This window comes from Amblyomma mixtum, chromosome 1, assembly GCF_055824585.1.
Source record: "Amblyomma mixtum isolate Tamu chromosome 1, ASM5582458v1, whole genome shotgun sequence".
Classification (NCBI taxonomy): domain Eukaryota; kingdom Metazoa; phylum Arthropoda; class Arachnida; order Ixodida; family Ixodidae; genus Amblyomma; species Amblyomma mixtum.
The window spans coordinates 317,529,499-317,546,138 of record NC_143012.1 but is presented as its reverse complement, the minus strand read 5'-3'; the positions used below and the strand labels follow the sequence as shown (position 1 = coordinate 317,546,138).

Below are 16,640 nucleotides of genomic sequence, written 5' to 3'. Positions count from 1 at the left end.
TCGCGCGCCTGATTGTGACATTTCCTTTACTAACGAATTGCATTCAATCCTGCTCGAATTGAATTGTCGCTTTCCCCGCGCTAATTCTATACTTTGCGGCGATTTCAATTTTCCTGATATTAACTGGGCCAACTTAACTGGATCCTCCCGTCTGTCTAAAGCGTTTCTTGATCTAATACTTCTGTTTAACTTTATTCAAACAGTCAGTTCACCTACTCGTTATTTCAACACACTTGATCTAGTTTTTGTCACGGATGCAGAATTAATAGATTCTATGTCGTGTGTCGATGGTCTGAGTGATCATAAAATGCTGTTATTCAACCTATCCATTCAAGCACCTGTTCGTCAACCATCCATTAAACACATACGCGACTTTAACAGTGCTGATTTCACCCGCATCAACGAAGAGTTGGAACTGTTCTACCTTTCCTTTCGCGAATCTGCTAACAGTAGATCAGTAAACGAAAACTGGATGGCTTTCAAACATACACTTTTATCTCTAATTCATACCTATGTACCACTCGTTTCCATTCGTGGTGACGCAGGCAAACCTTGGTTTTCCAATCCTTTGAAAAAACTATCGCAAAAGAAAAAACGCCTTTTCCGCGCTGCCAAAATATCAAATTCTGCTCTTAAATGGCAAAAATATTTTACTGCTCTGAGGGATTACAATAAGCTTTTAAAAAGTTCTAAGAAAAAGTTTTATCATCTAGACCTACTGAGCATCCTCCGTACCAACCCCCCAAAGTTTTGGAACGTTCTTACTCCTCCGCGTAGTAAAAACCATAACATTTCCTTGCTTAACGAAGACGGTTCTCTGGTACCGGTAGAGCAGCGCTCCAATGTAATGAATTCATACTTCTCATCCATTTTCACTCATGAACCTGCTCAAAGCACGCCGGTCTTACCTCGCTCACACCTCAGCCAGATGCCGCCCATTCATATTTCTGCAGAAGGAATCGAGAAACTTATTGACAGCCTTAAGTTCTCTACCAGCCCCAGCCCTGACAACCTCCCCGCGAAGATTCTGAAGTCCACTAAAATAATTTCTAGCCTGATCTTGCAAATCATATTCACCCAGTCATTAACCGACAGCTCGCTTCCGGAAGACTGGAAACTAAGCAAGGTAGTGCCAGTATTCAAATCAGGAAACCGCTCAAATCCGTCCAACTATCGCCCAATTTAATTAACGTGCATTGCATGTAAGCTCATGGAACACATTATATACTCTCAAGTCGCCAGCCACCTTCACAATAACTCATTTTTCTTTTCTAAGCAGCATGGCTTCCGCCCCGGTCTTTCATGCGAGACACAACTTTTTGAATTCACTACTGACCTTCATTTGCATTTGGAATCATTATTTCAAACCGATGTCATATTTTTAGACTTTTCAAAAGCGTTCGATCGCGTCCCGCACCGACGTCTTATGTCAAAACTTTCTTGCCTCAATATTGATCCCCTCACACTATCATGGATTAACTGTTTCCTCACTAACCGGTTTCAATATACCGTCATCGGCGTTTATCATTCAGCAACTCATGAAGTGATTTCAGGCGTGCCGCAGGGTTCTGTGCTTGGGCCCCTGCTCTTTCTCATATTTATCAATGATCTCCCATCCGGCATATCTTCGTCCATTCGTCTTTTCGCTGACGACTGTGTGTTATATCGTCGCATTTCCTCTGACGACGACCAGGTTATCCTACAAAATGACCTACAAAAAATAGATAATTGGTGTTCCGAATGGTTGATGGAGCTGAACATCACTAAATGCAAATTTATGCAAATTTCACGCAAGAATTCCAATATTACGTATCCTTATTCTCTTCAATCAACTATCCTTTCGCAGGTTGAATCATATAAGTACTTAGGTGTCACAATCAGCAGCAAACTGACGTGGGAAAAACACATCACTCAACTCGTTGCTGATACATCAAAAACACTGGGTTTTTTTAGAAGGTCACTTTCACTGTCTCCGCAATCAATCCGTAAACTAGCATACGAGACTTTCATTCGCACTAAACTTGAGTACGCATCAGCAATTTGGTCTCCTCACCAGGCTTACTTAATTAACACCATTGAATCCATTCAGAATCGTGCGGCACGCTTCATTAATTCAGATTACGATTTTCACCACAGCATTACCGCTATCAAGTCATCCATCGCTATCAGCCCCCTAGCCCTTAGACGCAAAGTTTCTCGCTTATGTTTATTGCACAAATTATATCACAATTTTCCTAACCTACGCGAGTCCGTTCTAGTCCCTCCTGTGCGCACGTCATCCCGTTTATTCAACTCCATGAGCATCCAACGTTTACACGGATCAACTAATGCCTTTAACAAATCTTTTTTGCCAGCCGCTATTCAAGACTGGAATCGGCTTCCAGAATCGGTTGTCATTGAAAGCGATCCAGAAAGGTTTAAAGAACGTCTGATGTGTTATCTTGCTGCATAAATGGTTTCATTTCCCTTTCGTGACTTTATTTCTCTTTATGCTTTTGTTGTGTGTGTGTTTTCTTGTTTGTTCTTTTTTTTTAATTCTTTTTTTCCCCACCAATGTGAGTCATGATGAATGTAATACTCCCCCCCCCCCTTATGTAATACCCCCTCCCAGGGGCCTTTAAGGGTCTAATAAATGATGATGATGAAGACGCTGGCCCGATTGTTACCTTGACCTTTGTGAATTCGTGATCTCAGGGTGTTCCTTACGATATTAAGCCTAAAAATATCTTACAACGTGTGTGCCCAGATGATTCATGTGCTATCCTGGGCAATACCGGGTAAAAAACATTTCATAAGAGTTCTTTAACTACCAGATAACTACCAGAAAAAGCTGCCTCAGTCGCACGAGTTTTCTTATGAGTGTGAACTTCATGCAAGGCATTTGTAAGTTATTGAAGATTGCAGAAGATCGATAGGACACGGACCAACAAAACGACTCTGACATACGAGCGTGAAATCTCGGTGGCTAAAGCCTGAGTGTTTTAGCAAAAGCAGGGCACAAATTATTGGTAGTTTGTTGAACATGTAACTGCTGCGTTTTCCTATCGCCTCCGTGCCCTGTAACGTCCCTGTAGCGTCACGTGTTAAACAAAAATATCTAGCTACCCACGCCGCTTTTCACGCATTTATGTGACACGTAGCGCAAACGTGTAGACCATGCTTACCAGAAACACCCGACGGCGTGCTTTTTTGGTTCGTGCAGCACCATCTGCAGGCGTTGCGCATAGACAGTGTAATCGCAGAGGGCGACACAGCCCTGACGCTCTCACAGTCCACAAGCTGCGCGAGCAGCAGAACCATGGGCTCAAGTGTTCCCGCTAAGCGTAGTGCATCCTGTACGTTGTACTCTTCTCTGCTTGACGTCAGGGTTCTGCCAGCTCTTATTAAGAAGCTGTCTCATGTTTTAATGCCACATCTACAGGATGTTTATGTTTAACAAAACACAAGACAACGAAATGCGGCATCAGTGCTATTCGCACAATAAGCTACATCTGTTTTTGTGGGAACAGTCTGCTCAAATAACTGGTACGAGTGTTTGTGGTTTCGAGAGCCCGCATGGTTTCCCTCTTGCAGAACTTTCTTTGTTGGCTGCTTTCAGACCCTCCGCTGTTGTTGCGACCTCCCAAGGGGTGCACAAAGGACAACTTGGTTTGCTCCGCTTTGTTCGCCCCTCTCTGCCCGGTCGGGTCGTTTCTCGCGCCAGAAGTGTGTTGCCCCTATAAGTACCAAAGCTTCCCCGAGATAAGAAACGGAAAGGAAACACAGAAATGAAACAAGTACCCATGGCTCGAGAGGACGTCTTGACTTCCCCAAGACTGAGGCTGTGTGACCGTGTCTTTGCGGCCAGGAACCCTGATGCGGGCTCCGGCGAATACTGATCAGTCCGGTTCCGGCTGTGGCGAGTTGTTTGTACCGGCGTTCATTGTGGATGAGGGTCACTTCTCCACGCACCCTGACCTTTACCTTATCTGTGCTCACTTTTTTTGGCCTGTGCGACATGGCACCAAAGCAGCTTCTACAACTGAGAAGCTAAAGTAGGATGGATGGGGAATTCCCTGGGCTTGAGCCTATGCGGTTCGCTACTAGGTAGCGACATACCCGTCGGATAAGGGGATGCGATGCGTTATCCCAGCCGAAACATACTAAACTTCGACTGAAGTAACGGCAGACCTCTTTAAGCTATTGTGCTGCCAACAAGTTCCCGTTTTAACTTTTAAAAATTCAATGGTTTTTTTTTTCCCCTACTTGTTTACTGTGGCCTTGACGTTAACTCGGGAATTTGGCTGAATAAACTATTCAGACGACAAACGAAGATGGAGTTAGTGCTTGCTCAGGAAGAATGCCTTCTCCGTATAATCCTTCTCTTCTGTCCTATTCTTCTACGCCCAGCCTAGCTGAGGGTATAAATGCCAGTGGGAAACGCTCTCCGCTCTGAACTAGAGTAGAGTAGAAAAAAAAAAACACCTGAGAACAAGAAGTGAGAGAAAGGGCAGGTGTCAGTTTGAATTTTGAGAGCCCAGCTAAGCTTAAATCGAAACTGTTCCTTTCCCTCATTTAATCTTTTATTCTATTTCAGAACACTGCAAGCATGACATTCCTAAGAACGAGGAGGTATGCACAACAAGCAGGAAAGACTTGATATTACCTCATAACGCATTGGTATTAAACATGAAGTCAAATCGCAAGATAGCTGATCCCAGTGTAAGTCCCGGGCGATAGAAACAGTGCACTGACGAAGAATGAATATTTCGTTCTTTCTGAGGCAGTAGTGTAGAAAACTTTCCGATTGCCACTCACAACGTCCGACTGGTCTCAGCATTTTTTTATGTAAGTTATGGCCATGCTTGTGATGAAGCTGGTAATGATGATGTCACATGCGCAGCTTGGTCAAAGAGCGGCATTGACAGCGTGTTCTTTGTCTATGATCGTGCTTGTACCACACTTCGAAATAAATTGCAATTAATATATAGAATAAAGTGTTTCTTGCCAGCGGTTAAGCTTTCAGTTTAATAGGACGCATTTAAATCTAATAGTAACGGTAATTAAATAAGGTGTAGCTGTATGCAACACAATGAATGGACAGCTAAACCCTCCACTTTGAATCGTTTCTGCCACAAGAAATCCTTTGAAATGCAATTTTTTATAGTTATGAACAACGGCGACCCCGTTGTTTATAACAGTATGCTGTACGGCAGCACGAACCGACGCGTTTTTGCCGCATAACTTTTAGAAGGTTTACACAGTTTAGGGACGAGGCCAGTGTTCCTAGGCGTTCACGCAGAGTTAACACATGACGGTTCCGTAAGTCCCGCAGCCTCTAGAGAGACCAATGTACTTCGGTCGTTCTCGGAATGTTTGAGGGTTCGGTGAGAGGGGGTGCGGCTGCAAATATGGTCATCAGCGCATTCTTCCTTTTTGTTCCTATACAAGAGCTCAACAAGACGTCAACTGCAGCTCAAAACTCATTTCTGTAAGAGTACCCTTACAAGTACCCTGACGCATTCCAACACTGGTGCGTCAATTATACGAGCCTCAAGAAATTAGTAGTGCCAAAGAGACGTCTTCATCTTTGAGATCTCAGCCTCTTTCCATTGAAGAATTGGACATCTCAGCCCAAAGAAATCGGCGTTGATTGAAATTGGAAACGAAAGCTGGTCATCTCGGGCGCCCATCTCTAATCTCGTGCCATGCTGTAATTCGTTTTACGGGATCCCGCGACGACGTTGTGCTGTGATGGTGCGGCCCCCGGGCTTCGCTCACACTCACGTCGCGACTTCCAACGGTGTCGCCTACATAACGGGTCCCGACGGCCCTGAGTGAAAGATGACCGCCACGAAGAAGCACAGTCTCAAAACTCGTCCATCACTCCGATATGCGGCGCCTCTCCCGGCCACTCTCCGTCCTTCGTGTGGCGACAAACAAGCACTCGACGAAGGAGCAGTAAAGAATAAGAAAGCAAATATCGAGAAATCTACTCTGCCTCTGTGATCTTCACGGTACCCCCGGCGTTCCCTGCCAGTGTACACTTTTCTCTTCCCGGGGCAGGACAACGTCGAGAAACTGAATGCGCGGTTGTTTTATGTCGCGTATTCGATTTCACCACATTGTTCTACTTTCCCAAGGAGAAAGCGCTGGATGTGCTAAAGAAACAAAAAAAAAAGTCTTGTGCACCGCATAAACTGGCACATTGTATAGGCTGAGGCAATAAAAACAAAGAACAGTGTGCATTGGCGCAACCATCACGAGTCTGGCTTGAAACCGCAAAAGTATAAAGAATACGTATGATAGCAGCAGGTGGATACACTGCCACTTATAAACAGCTTATTTAGGTTGGGTCCAATTTGATGTTTTTGGCTCGTCGGCACTGCTCAAGAAGAGGAAATAGGAGCGGTCACACGAAAATATCCTGGGGACGTCGCATTCAAACTTTCTGCCTTAGTCTGAGCCAATAGGCTCCACCTACACCTCTCTTCCTTTTTCATCGTGAGAGGAGGGGAAATTATGCGACATCATATATAGAAAGCACTCGCTATCGAAGCAATAAAAGTGTCTACAGTGAAATAAAGATGGAAAGACGCACAGCCTTTCAGTGCACGCAAAATAAACACAACGAGTCCAGCTGACAGACGAGTCCAGCAACAACGATCGTCGCTCGTATCAAAGTCAAAAGTAGCAAGTGTGCTGGCCACTTGCGTGCTTTGATCTCGGGAGCGAGGCTGCCGAAAAGGAGGCTACCTGGAAAAAAGAAATCTCATCAGGCATCGTGATGGAAGCCCCGAGTCCGGAGAAAGTTTGTATCTCCCGAGCTCTCAAGCGAATTCAATATCTCTTGAAATCTGAGGCCACTGCCAGAGCAATAACTGAAAGTCGAATACCAAACTCGAGGTTTGCTTTGAACTGGACGGAGAGTTTCGGAATCGTGAGCGTATTGCGAAAGTAGCATTCATATATCATTCTTTTTATTCCCTTATTTATTGCTTAGCGTAAGGCCGGGTATGTTGCAGCATTCAAACCAGGACTCTCTTCCGGAATTATTCTATTCCAGTGTGCAGTGAACGGTAACAGAAACATCCTGGCCGAATCAGTTTGCACGAGCACCTGTATATAAACATTTTATCCCCCCGTCGCCAGCCTAAGGCGATGGGGAACCTGTGGTAGTCGACTCAGTGGACTTCCATTGGCGATCTAACAAAGAACAGTGTGCATACAGAGGTAGCCAAAAACTTACATGCACAGCGAGCTGGTGTCCGGTTGGTTGATTGATTGATAAGCCAACGGACTTTTGCGTTCATAACTGCACAATGAGCTAGCTGTGAGGACCACCGCCGTGAAGGGGCCTAATTTTGTTGGCAAGGGCCTATGCAATGTGCATCAAAACCTCAGTAGTACATCAGACTTCCTTACGACGCATTGAACACGGCTTCTCAATGCAAGATGCGTGCCTGGATCGCCATTACAACGTAACGCATGGCTTCGCGTGACGCACCCACGCATTTCCGCTGAAGTCGCCGAGCGCCTGGACAGGGCCATTCCGCCATCGTTTCCTTTCGCCGCGCCGACGATATTTCAAAGGCTATATATAGAAGGTAAGCCGAAAGGACAGCATTTTGAGAGTCATTCCTCTTAAAGGTGCACTAAAGAGGATTCTGAGCTCGTCTTTTTACAGCGGGAACTCGATCTACACGCTCCGAGCATTCTTAGAAACTATGAATTATTGTCCTGGCCGGCCGATTTCCGTATTCAATCGGAATAAACGACCTGGCTCCCGCCTTTATTTTCTAACTGACTTCCGCTTTTATTTTGTTTTTTAAATAACAATGAATGAAGAGTTTCAGCGGCAGGCAACATAGCCGCAGATTAGGCCCACGGAAATAAAAATTCGCGAGGACTCTTCGCTTCCACAGATCACTCCGCGTGTTACTACGTATCACTCCGCCAATGGTAGAGCGGCACGCTGCCACGTTCGCGACTGGCCGAAAGGCACTCCACGCGTTGGTTACTCCTCCTACGTTCAGAGGTCAGCTCAAAAAGAAAGGCGAGAGCCGGGACGATTAATCCGATTTAATGGGGAAATCGGCCCCACAGGACAATAACTCTAGGTTTCAAAGAATGCTTGGAGCGCGTAGATCGAGTTCCCGCGGTAAAAAGCGAGCTCAGATTCGTCTCTAGTGCACCGTTAACACTTCTGCCGTTGTGGAGTTCCCGCTGGAAGAAAATGGAATTTAATCATTGGACGGTACTGCATTGCACCACTGGTGTTGCAGTGTTGTTTTCATATCCAGAACGCAATAACATTTCTGCATCATTACCTCTCCCTAAACGTGCTTAGATTCGGCAGTGCTTCACAAAATATCGTCACTAGCGCTTTTAACCCGACTTTACACCTCGCTGCTGCCGAATTGCAACGACAGTAATGCGTTTTCATCGGACCGCGTACGTTTCGTTTGCACGGGAGTCACGAAGAGCAGTACAGAAACAAATATTGCTGTGGTGTGAAAACGCAACCTGGACGTGTATAAACACTGCGTGATGCTCGCTTCACTCTTCTGTGTCTCTCGTGCCCAATAAACTATCGTGGTCGGGTGTCCGCTTTCGACACACACTCCGGAATCTCACTCTCTCGTGGGTCACGGGGTGTCGGCCTCTCACCTTTGGGTCCATGGAGTGGCCGTCCTTGAGCGGCTCCAGCGGTATGGGTATGCGGAAGCAGTTGGGCGACTGCGGCGACTGTCGCGCTGCGCAGGCCGCCACCGCAGCCGGCGCCATCTGCGGCGGCGGCGACGACAGCGGGGGCTGCAGCATCGCTCACGAGGCCCCGGCGGCAGCAGCAGCTGGGAGGACACCCGGGTCAGCACCTCCTCGGCTCCCCTCCGGAACAGCAGCGATGCCTCGGAACCTGCACACGGCACGCAGAGGTCGCAGGCACGTCAACTGACCTGTCGTGCTGACGGCACGCTCTTTACTGGGAGAACATTGAGTGAGTGAGTGAGTGAGTGAGTGAGTGAGTGAGTGAGTGAGTGAGTGAGTGAGTGAGTGAGTGAGTGAGTGAGTGAGTGAGTGAGTGAGTTGGAGTGAGTGAGTTAGTGAGTGAGTGAGTGAGTGAGGAGTGAGTGAGTGAGTGAGTGAGTGAATGAGTGAGTGAGTGAGTGAGTGAGTGAGTGAGTCAGTGAGTGAGTGAGTTGGAGTGAGTGAGTGAGTGAGTGAGTGAGTGAGTGAGTGAGTGAGTGAGTGAGTGAGTGAGTGAGTTAGTGAGTGAGTGAGTGAGTGAGTGAATGAGTGAGTGAGTGAGTGAGTGAGTGAGTGAGTGAGTGAGTGAGTGAGTGAGTGAGTGAGTGAGTGAGTGAGTGAGTGAGTGAGTGAGTGAGTTTATAAAGCAATGCGACACTCTTATAATTCCATTTCTATACATAACCGCTGTTTTTTCACCACTCTCTGTGCGTTGAAACCGACAACAGCCCCACTCATCACCCGCCAGCTGGTTCTAGAAATTATTAATACAGAAATGACGCCACGCGTGGCTTCCTCTGTCAGTGAACTGCCGCTGATCAAGTAAAAATATCCGCAGCAGCCTATATGAGTGACTGGATGGATCCATGGCCTAGGGAAAGTGTACACTGCATCACGGTAGGGTCCTGGTTCGAATTCGGTCGCCCAAGGAGGCCTTCGCAGGAGGGTGGCCGTGCACTCGAAGCGGTAGCTGTGTACACATGCATGTAACAAGTTCTGCTGTATTGGGTCCGCGAACGGGCTCAAGACATCGACGACGTGAAACCAGCGGAAATACAGTAGTACAGCTAGTGCTGCGAAAATTCTGCTCGTTTAACTGTTAATAGCCCTCGAGAAACTATTGCGTGTGCATCGGAGAGGAAAAGGGTGTGGAGAGGGCAAGCAAGAAACACGACTTTCCTCCCTCTTCTAGGCAGGAGCAATTACATTATGTTCAGTGTTTTTTTTTGTTTGTTTTTTTTTTACCCGGCACGACACGGCTATCGCTTTCAAAGCGCTGCCATAAAAAAAATATTACTTCTGTGTGCCCATTTTCAGACCCTTCTTGATGTGCGCTTTTCTGTAGAATAGCTGCCTTGTTACTTTGAAATGCATGCAAATATTGTGAATTGAGAGGCTGGCGGCTGCGTCTGATATTCTAAGGGATCAGAACAACGTGATTCTTTTGGTCCACTGAAACTTGCATACTCTTATTGCTCGTCAGAGCGAGAGCAAACTGGGACTAAAGCTATAAATGGCCTGATACCACTTTCATAATTGACTCACACTACGCCACGCAGTCTGCTTGGACAGTAACAATAAGGTTAAAACGGAAGAAAAGAATATAGTCTCCCCGATTGCTAAATTGTCATTTCACTCCAGTTATAATGAGCATTGGACTCTCTCCCCCCTTCATTGTCCGTCTAGAGCAAGTTTGGCCAAAGGCCATAAAACAAAATCGTTTCAGCGAAGAGCTGCAAGAGAAATGGGGGAGTGGCAATTTTCTGTTCACATCTTGCAAACAAGGCAGTGTCAGCTCGAAGTGGTTTTACCGGCTGGACCACAGAGGTAATACTTAGAAACTATGAGCCGCACAAGCTTTATGCCGCGGATTATCCGCACCAATTGGGGCCAACTGGCAACAGCTGCCTACATACGCCTCTTTTTGAACATAAGGGAAGCTGTCTTTAGAGGCAGAAATGAGAGGGGAGGGGGAACTGATGCCAGAGAGTCGCGAGACGCATTTGGACCCACGAGGAGCCGCAGTTTGGCAAGCCCTGATCGAGAGCTTAATATGCCACTACGGTGTATCTTTACACGCGGCCATTTTTCCTGCGGTTTTTCATGTAACCCTGCAGGCGGCAGGGGGTAAAAGAGTGGTGACATTGAATTTCTAATTTTTGGTAAAGATAAAACGACCATAAGCGAGTAGGGGAAGGTACGGCGCAGACGCGCTGCACATTCCGCTGTTCGGATAAAAAGGTGTGTACACTAATATATCCAAAGAAGCTCTAGTCAGAAAAAAAAAGAAAACGGGGGGGGGGGGGGGGGGGGGGACTGAACGACAAGAAGCACTCGGCAAACGCAGTTTTTCATTTAAAAAATATAAAAAAATAAGCAATAACTTTCCCCAATTTTTGGGCCAAACAAGGAAGAGCACTCAAAAGGGCCAGAAACATGTGCCCGATTTCTCCGTTTGCGCAGCGCTCGTAAACGCTCACTCACGGCTTGCAAACACGTATACCCGTGAACCCATAAACGTGCGCACCAGTCGCGCAGGCGTGCCATTGTAGCCTTCGTACTCGCTCATGTCGGTGAAACCAAATGATTGCGCTTTACTTTTTTTGAAGGTAACTTGCGCTAATGTAGTGTATACGGCTTGCCCCTTTGGCACAAAATTAGTCTCTTATTCAAAATTTTTCTTAGGTGCCATCAGCACAGTTATCCGGCCTGCATATCCGACGAAGAGCATAGAAACAATAAGAGTATTCTTTACAATTAAACGTCAGTATGCATCGTGCTTTAGTGAAGTTGGTAAACGTTTCTCTATTAAATCGCCGTTTTTCATGTGCCAGTAAACAACACCGCCTCGAAAGTTTGCGCTAGTTTTCCCGAACTCCATCGGACTGGAAAGGGAATGCCCCGGTGAAAGATCGGTTAGTGCCGGTGTTTGGTGTCTAGTGCTTTATTTCTATTCCCTCGCTCGCTGTGCGCCACTAGTGACGTAGTGTTCGCTCGGTGGCGCTGCTAGCGTTGGAAACTTGTATTACAGCCGTTAAGCACAACGCACGTAAAGCACGATGGGCTAGACCACACCACTGACGTACTCTTGTTTCAGGTCTGCACGCAAAGCATGAAACCAACCGGTAGCCAGTGACACCGGCTAGAGCGGGAACCAAGCGGAGACTTTCACTGAAATAGCGTAAATCACAGAGGCAGACATTGTGAAACACAGTAATTTGGAAAGACCATTCCAAGCGCGTCGTAGATGCGAAATTTTAACTGCACGGCCTCCCGCAATTTGAAGGTTATCGCGTTCCTTCCGGCCAAGACTGACCGAAAAATGTTCCCTTGCGTAATGGTCGCTTAATTTGCAATAAAGATTATGGCACAGGATAGAGAAATCCTTCGGCAATCTAAAGTCATGCATTCCTTTCGACAGGTTTGCTGAAATAAACCGCGTTAAATGTAGCCCTTTAATCCATGTAGGTTATGCCTAAAGTGATCACCTTCAAATCACGTCAAATTGTACGTGGCAAAACAAGGTTTGTTGCGTCTGTCTAAAATTCAGGTGCTTTAAATATATAGGTTTCAAGCACTGTATCTGGCTAATGGCATGATTTTTTTATTTTGAGAGACAGCACTCCCGCACGTTGTACGGCTGTTCTTGTTGTGATTGCTCTTAGTAGTCACCATTTATGGACTACACGGGCCATTCAGCCTACCTCATTGCAAATATTTCCTGCCACTTATCTTTTCAGAGGAAGTGGAAGGCACAGAAAAATGTGTTTTTATTGTGGAGTGTGGCACTACACTTATTACTGATTAGTATTCTCACACTTCATAAATGAACTAAAAGTGAAAACGTGCTTAAATTAGAGTGGTTACTATATTCCAGAACTTTACCGAAAAATGTGTTTTTATTGTGGAGTGTGGCACTACACTTATTACTGATTAGTATTCTCACACTTCGTAAATGAACTAAAAGTGAAAACGTGCTTAAATTAGAGTGGTTACTATATTCCAGAACTTTACCGGCGTTATTCTAATTTACACTGATTCTAAAGCAGTTCGCTCGAAACCCTGCCGTACTCCTCCTGGAATAGCATCAACGTGCGTAGAGGCTCAAAAATATCCCTGTCGTACGAAGGAAAGAAAGGCGCCACACATCCCTGCTTGGTTCACAAAATCACAATAGAGCAGCTCTCGGCATTTAGAAAGAAATGTTGTTTGAAAATGCTCGTTTATTCATTGCTTTTTTTTTGCGCTTTGTATGGAGTATGGAGTATGGAGTCATAAGGTGGTAACGTGTTGAGGGCAGCATCGATGAATAGGACTTTCCGAATGGGCCGGGCATTTTTTCGACGGCGCTGATGAAAGACGTGACAAAAATAGCGGCCCAATAAAGTTGCAAAGCAACTGCGACCGACACCTCGTCGTGAAATAGGACGCTGTAAGGCGTTTTCTGCGGTTTTCCGACGACGTCCATCACTCATGTGCCCAGTGGTGTGGAAACCCGAGCGCAGTAGTGGTCCGTATCCCTGCCATTTATTCTCATTGAAACCGCGCCAAGAATCCCGCATTCCCTTTCCCTCGTTTCTTTGTTTTTTTGGTGCAGCGAAGAAATCTGCAGTGGCGTTGTTGCAGCAACAGTACTATCTCATCTCTCTCATCTGTTTCTGCTGGAGGGCTGCTTTCTAAAGCCACCGCCATTTTTTTTTAGTTTCATGACCGGCTAGCCGCACGCTTTCGTGTGTCCTTTTTTTTTTTTTTTTGCTTCCATTACTTACGTCTGCAGTGAGTCTTCTGACAGAAGCGTGCTTGCGCCGCTTAAAAAAAATTAACTCTCTATGTAACGTCTGAAGGCTTTCGTATGTGAAGTCTGTGTACTTCCTCTATGACAGTTCTTATAAAGAGAGCGTGCCGACTTACTGTTTCACAACTTTGATTGCCTGTTTACTTATTTATGCTTGGGTGGACTTCTGTATATTAAAGACCAAAGAGAAATATTACGACTGTCTATAGAAAGTCTATAGACTGTAGAACCGCCGCTGTGTTTTTTTCGCATCATCATTCATGCATGTGATGCGGTGAAATGCCTCTGCGGCATGATTAACGTCTCCCGTAGTCCCAAATTCAGCGCAATTATTTCGCTGTCTTGTCGAAATTTGTTAAACCGAAACCGTGTAATGTATTTGTTGTCCTTTGCCGTGTTGGTTTTAGTCCCTCATAGCCCCAGTAGCTTTGGGACGTCAAACACCATAAAATGCTTTGTTCGCTTTAATTCGTTTGTTGATAACTGTAGTTTACGCAGGACCATGTTTCAACACAGTTAGAGAGAGGATTTGTGCGTTAAGATTATTTTCAGCCTGCGACCATGCATTCGTGGACACGCAGGACAACACAGAAAAAAGAACGCCACAGTGCAATCAATGGAATTTATGGGTGCATGCGCCTGTGTCGGGGTTCTTACAGAGGAGGTCGCTCTGGTTGTTTTTCAAACCAAGTTGCGACAGAGCAGAAAACTGCTTGCTTCCCTCCTTCAGCTCGTAACCTAACTTTCTTTTCTTGCTTTGCGTTTAAATAAATCACTGAGGAGAGTGAGAGAGAGAGAGAGAGGAGGTATCTTAGATACATTAACTTACTCTCGTGCCTACTAAACTTTACTGACTCTGACGTCTTAGGTCGTTGACATTAGCCTACAAAACACTGCCTCTATAGTGTGTTGGTCGACATGTTGAAATCATTGGAAAGTGGTCGTAAAAGGGGAATGGACTCTTAATTATTGAGGCGACTTAGACACATTTCTTGTTATTTAGTCTTTAGGCTTGGCCTATCTTGGCTAGCACAGACTTTTCTTTTTTTCTGTTAGTGGATGCGTGGTTTGTTTACATAGCACACTGCTCCGCGCTTAGAGCGCTGCGTGTTCTTTGATGATCTTGGCCTTTGACCCTAACGTTTCTGTTTTGCGCGTATATTTTGATAGTCGCGGAAACAAATAGATCGTAAGAAAACAGAAGTCAGTGTATATAATAATTTAAGAAAACAGAGGAAGAGGGTAGTTCCATATAATCTGGAAAAGGAGATAGCAGTATAGATAAGTAACATTATAATGAGGACAAAATCTGCAGTTCCCCTTAAATGACATTTGATGCCTCATGGGGCCAAAATGCGTTGTCGGTCATAAAATTCACCCACTAGTTAGAGGAAATTGGCGTCACCAGATCAGAGACTTCCCATTGCCTGTAGAGAAATGACCTCACCAGACGGGAGCATTTTCATTGCATGGAGAGAAATGACACCACAGGACAGGACGTGACGTCATCAGACCGGAAGTGACATCACCAACAGCTCCTAATGCTATCACACTGCCAACACATAGCGGAATTTGGAATCCCTGTGAATAATGTAACCCTTTCCGCTTTACACGTGGTTTTGCGTCGTGTTTTTATCCCTTTCCTTGCCGTTACACGTATCAATAGTGAGATCTTTCCCTGTAGCGCAATGGAAGCGGCGTGCTCCTGCTGATCACCTGGCCACGGGATCGAGCCCCTGCCGCGGTTACCTCATTTCGATGGAAGATGAATACAAAACACCTGCGTGATGTGCGATGCCAGGTCGCTTTGAAACATATATTGTAAACGTAAGACTAGCGCTTAAGACATGGACATAGAAAAGAATCAGACAAGACGAGCTCTAATATCGCGCTCGTCCTGTCTGATTCTTTTCTATGTCTACGTCTTAAGCGCTAGCCTTACATTTATAATGAATCACAACAAACTAGCCCCAGATGTCTGCTTTGACTGAAGAATATAGGCTGTAAAAATAACTACGAAGCCCTCCACTACGGCGTTGCTGAAAGCACACGTGCAGCTTGAAGTCGTCAGAGCGATGCATGGAAATACCTAATTTCGACTTTAGTTCGCATCAGCAGTCCTCAGCGCTCAGTTTTGGCAGAAAAAAAAAATTATTGACTGTCCTCTTCTGACCTGGTACATTACCCACACTCAGAACACTATCTGCCCACACGGAAAATACAATCGCCTAGGGAATTTTATGTCTACTGGACGATACAGACCCCTGGATTTTTTTATCTGAGGAGGCACAGTGACCACGCTTGGGCGGCGGCTTCAAAAACCAAGAAAAAAGAACGGACCAGGCCGGGATCATCGGTTCGTCTTTAGTGCTGCCTAAAAGGCTTCAGTTGACTCTCTCCCTTACTGCAATGATATTCTTGACACCTGATGGTATTCATGACCACCTGTGTAGGATTTACGTGCAATACGTTTTATAAGCAAAGGAGGAAGGTGGTGCGAAATAAACAGCCGCGACAAATTTGGCCCCTTTTTTTGCCCGCGTTCACTGCTTATCGAGCGCAGAACGTGTCGCGTTCAAAGCTTTGTCAACACTTCGCTTTTACGGAAATGCGAATTCGACACCACGCATCCATTCAACCACTGAGGTGACAAGAAACAACGAGCGTAGGCATTCGTGACATTAATAATGAGCGTAGCTTGGTTGAAAAAGCAAAACAAGAAAAATATTTCTTTACTCCGACCACAATCCTTGTCAGATTTTGAGGCTGTCGAATCTGTCGCAAGTTGAATGAAAATATCGGAACGAAAGCGACCCTGCGTCTCGTACCTTTAACGTACCTGTCACAATCACAAGGCTGTTTCACTGTGTCAACGCAAACACTTGTCGTATGCCTACATCTGTCCTTAATGAGGCGAGATGCAAGTCCGTAGGGCGAGAAATTTCCTTGCCACGACAAATCTCGAACCGTCATTTTTTTTCTGGATCAAATAATATTTCATTAAAAATCCACGCTTCTGATGCGAGGTGGCAGCTAAACAACACTTGTTAACGTGGTTGTCTAGATGAACATTGATAATCCTGAAAGTGGGGTAAATGGAATCTTGTGTACTGAAATA

The 16,640-nt window shown here is 45.6% G+C and overlaps 1 protein-coding gene across 1 annotated transcript in view; it reads right to left on the bottom strand.

The window, feature by feature from the left end:
* Positions 1 to 16,640, bottom strand: part of LOC149372602 (transient-receptor-potential-like protein) — a 166,467-nt gene that overhangs the window by 75,461 nt on the left and 74,366 nt on the right. The window contains exon 2 of the mRNA XM_089567105.1: positions 8,650 to 8,896. Within this exon, the coding sequence (XP_089423231.1) occupies positions 8,650 to 8,802 (153 nt within the window). The 5' untranslated portion in view covers positions 8,803 to 8,896. The remainder of the gene's footprint in view (positions 1 to 8,649; positions 8,897 to 16,640) is intronic.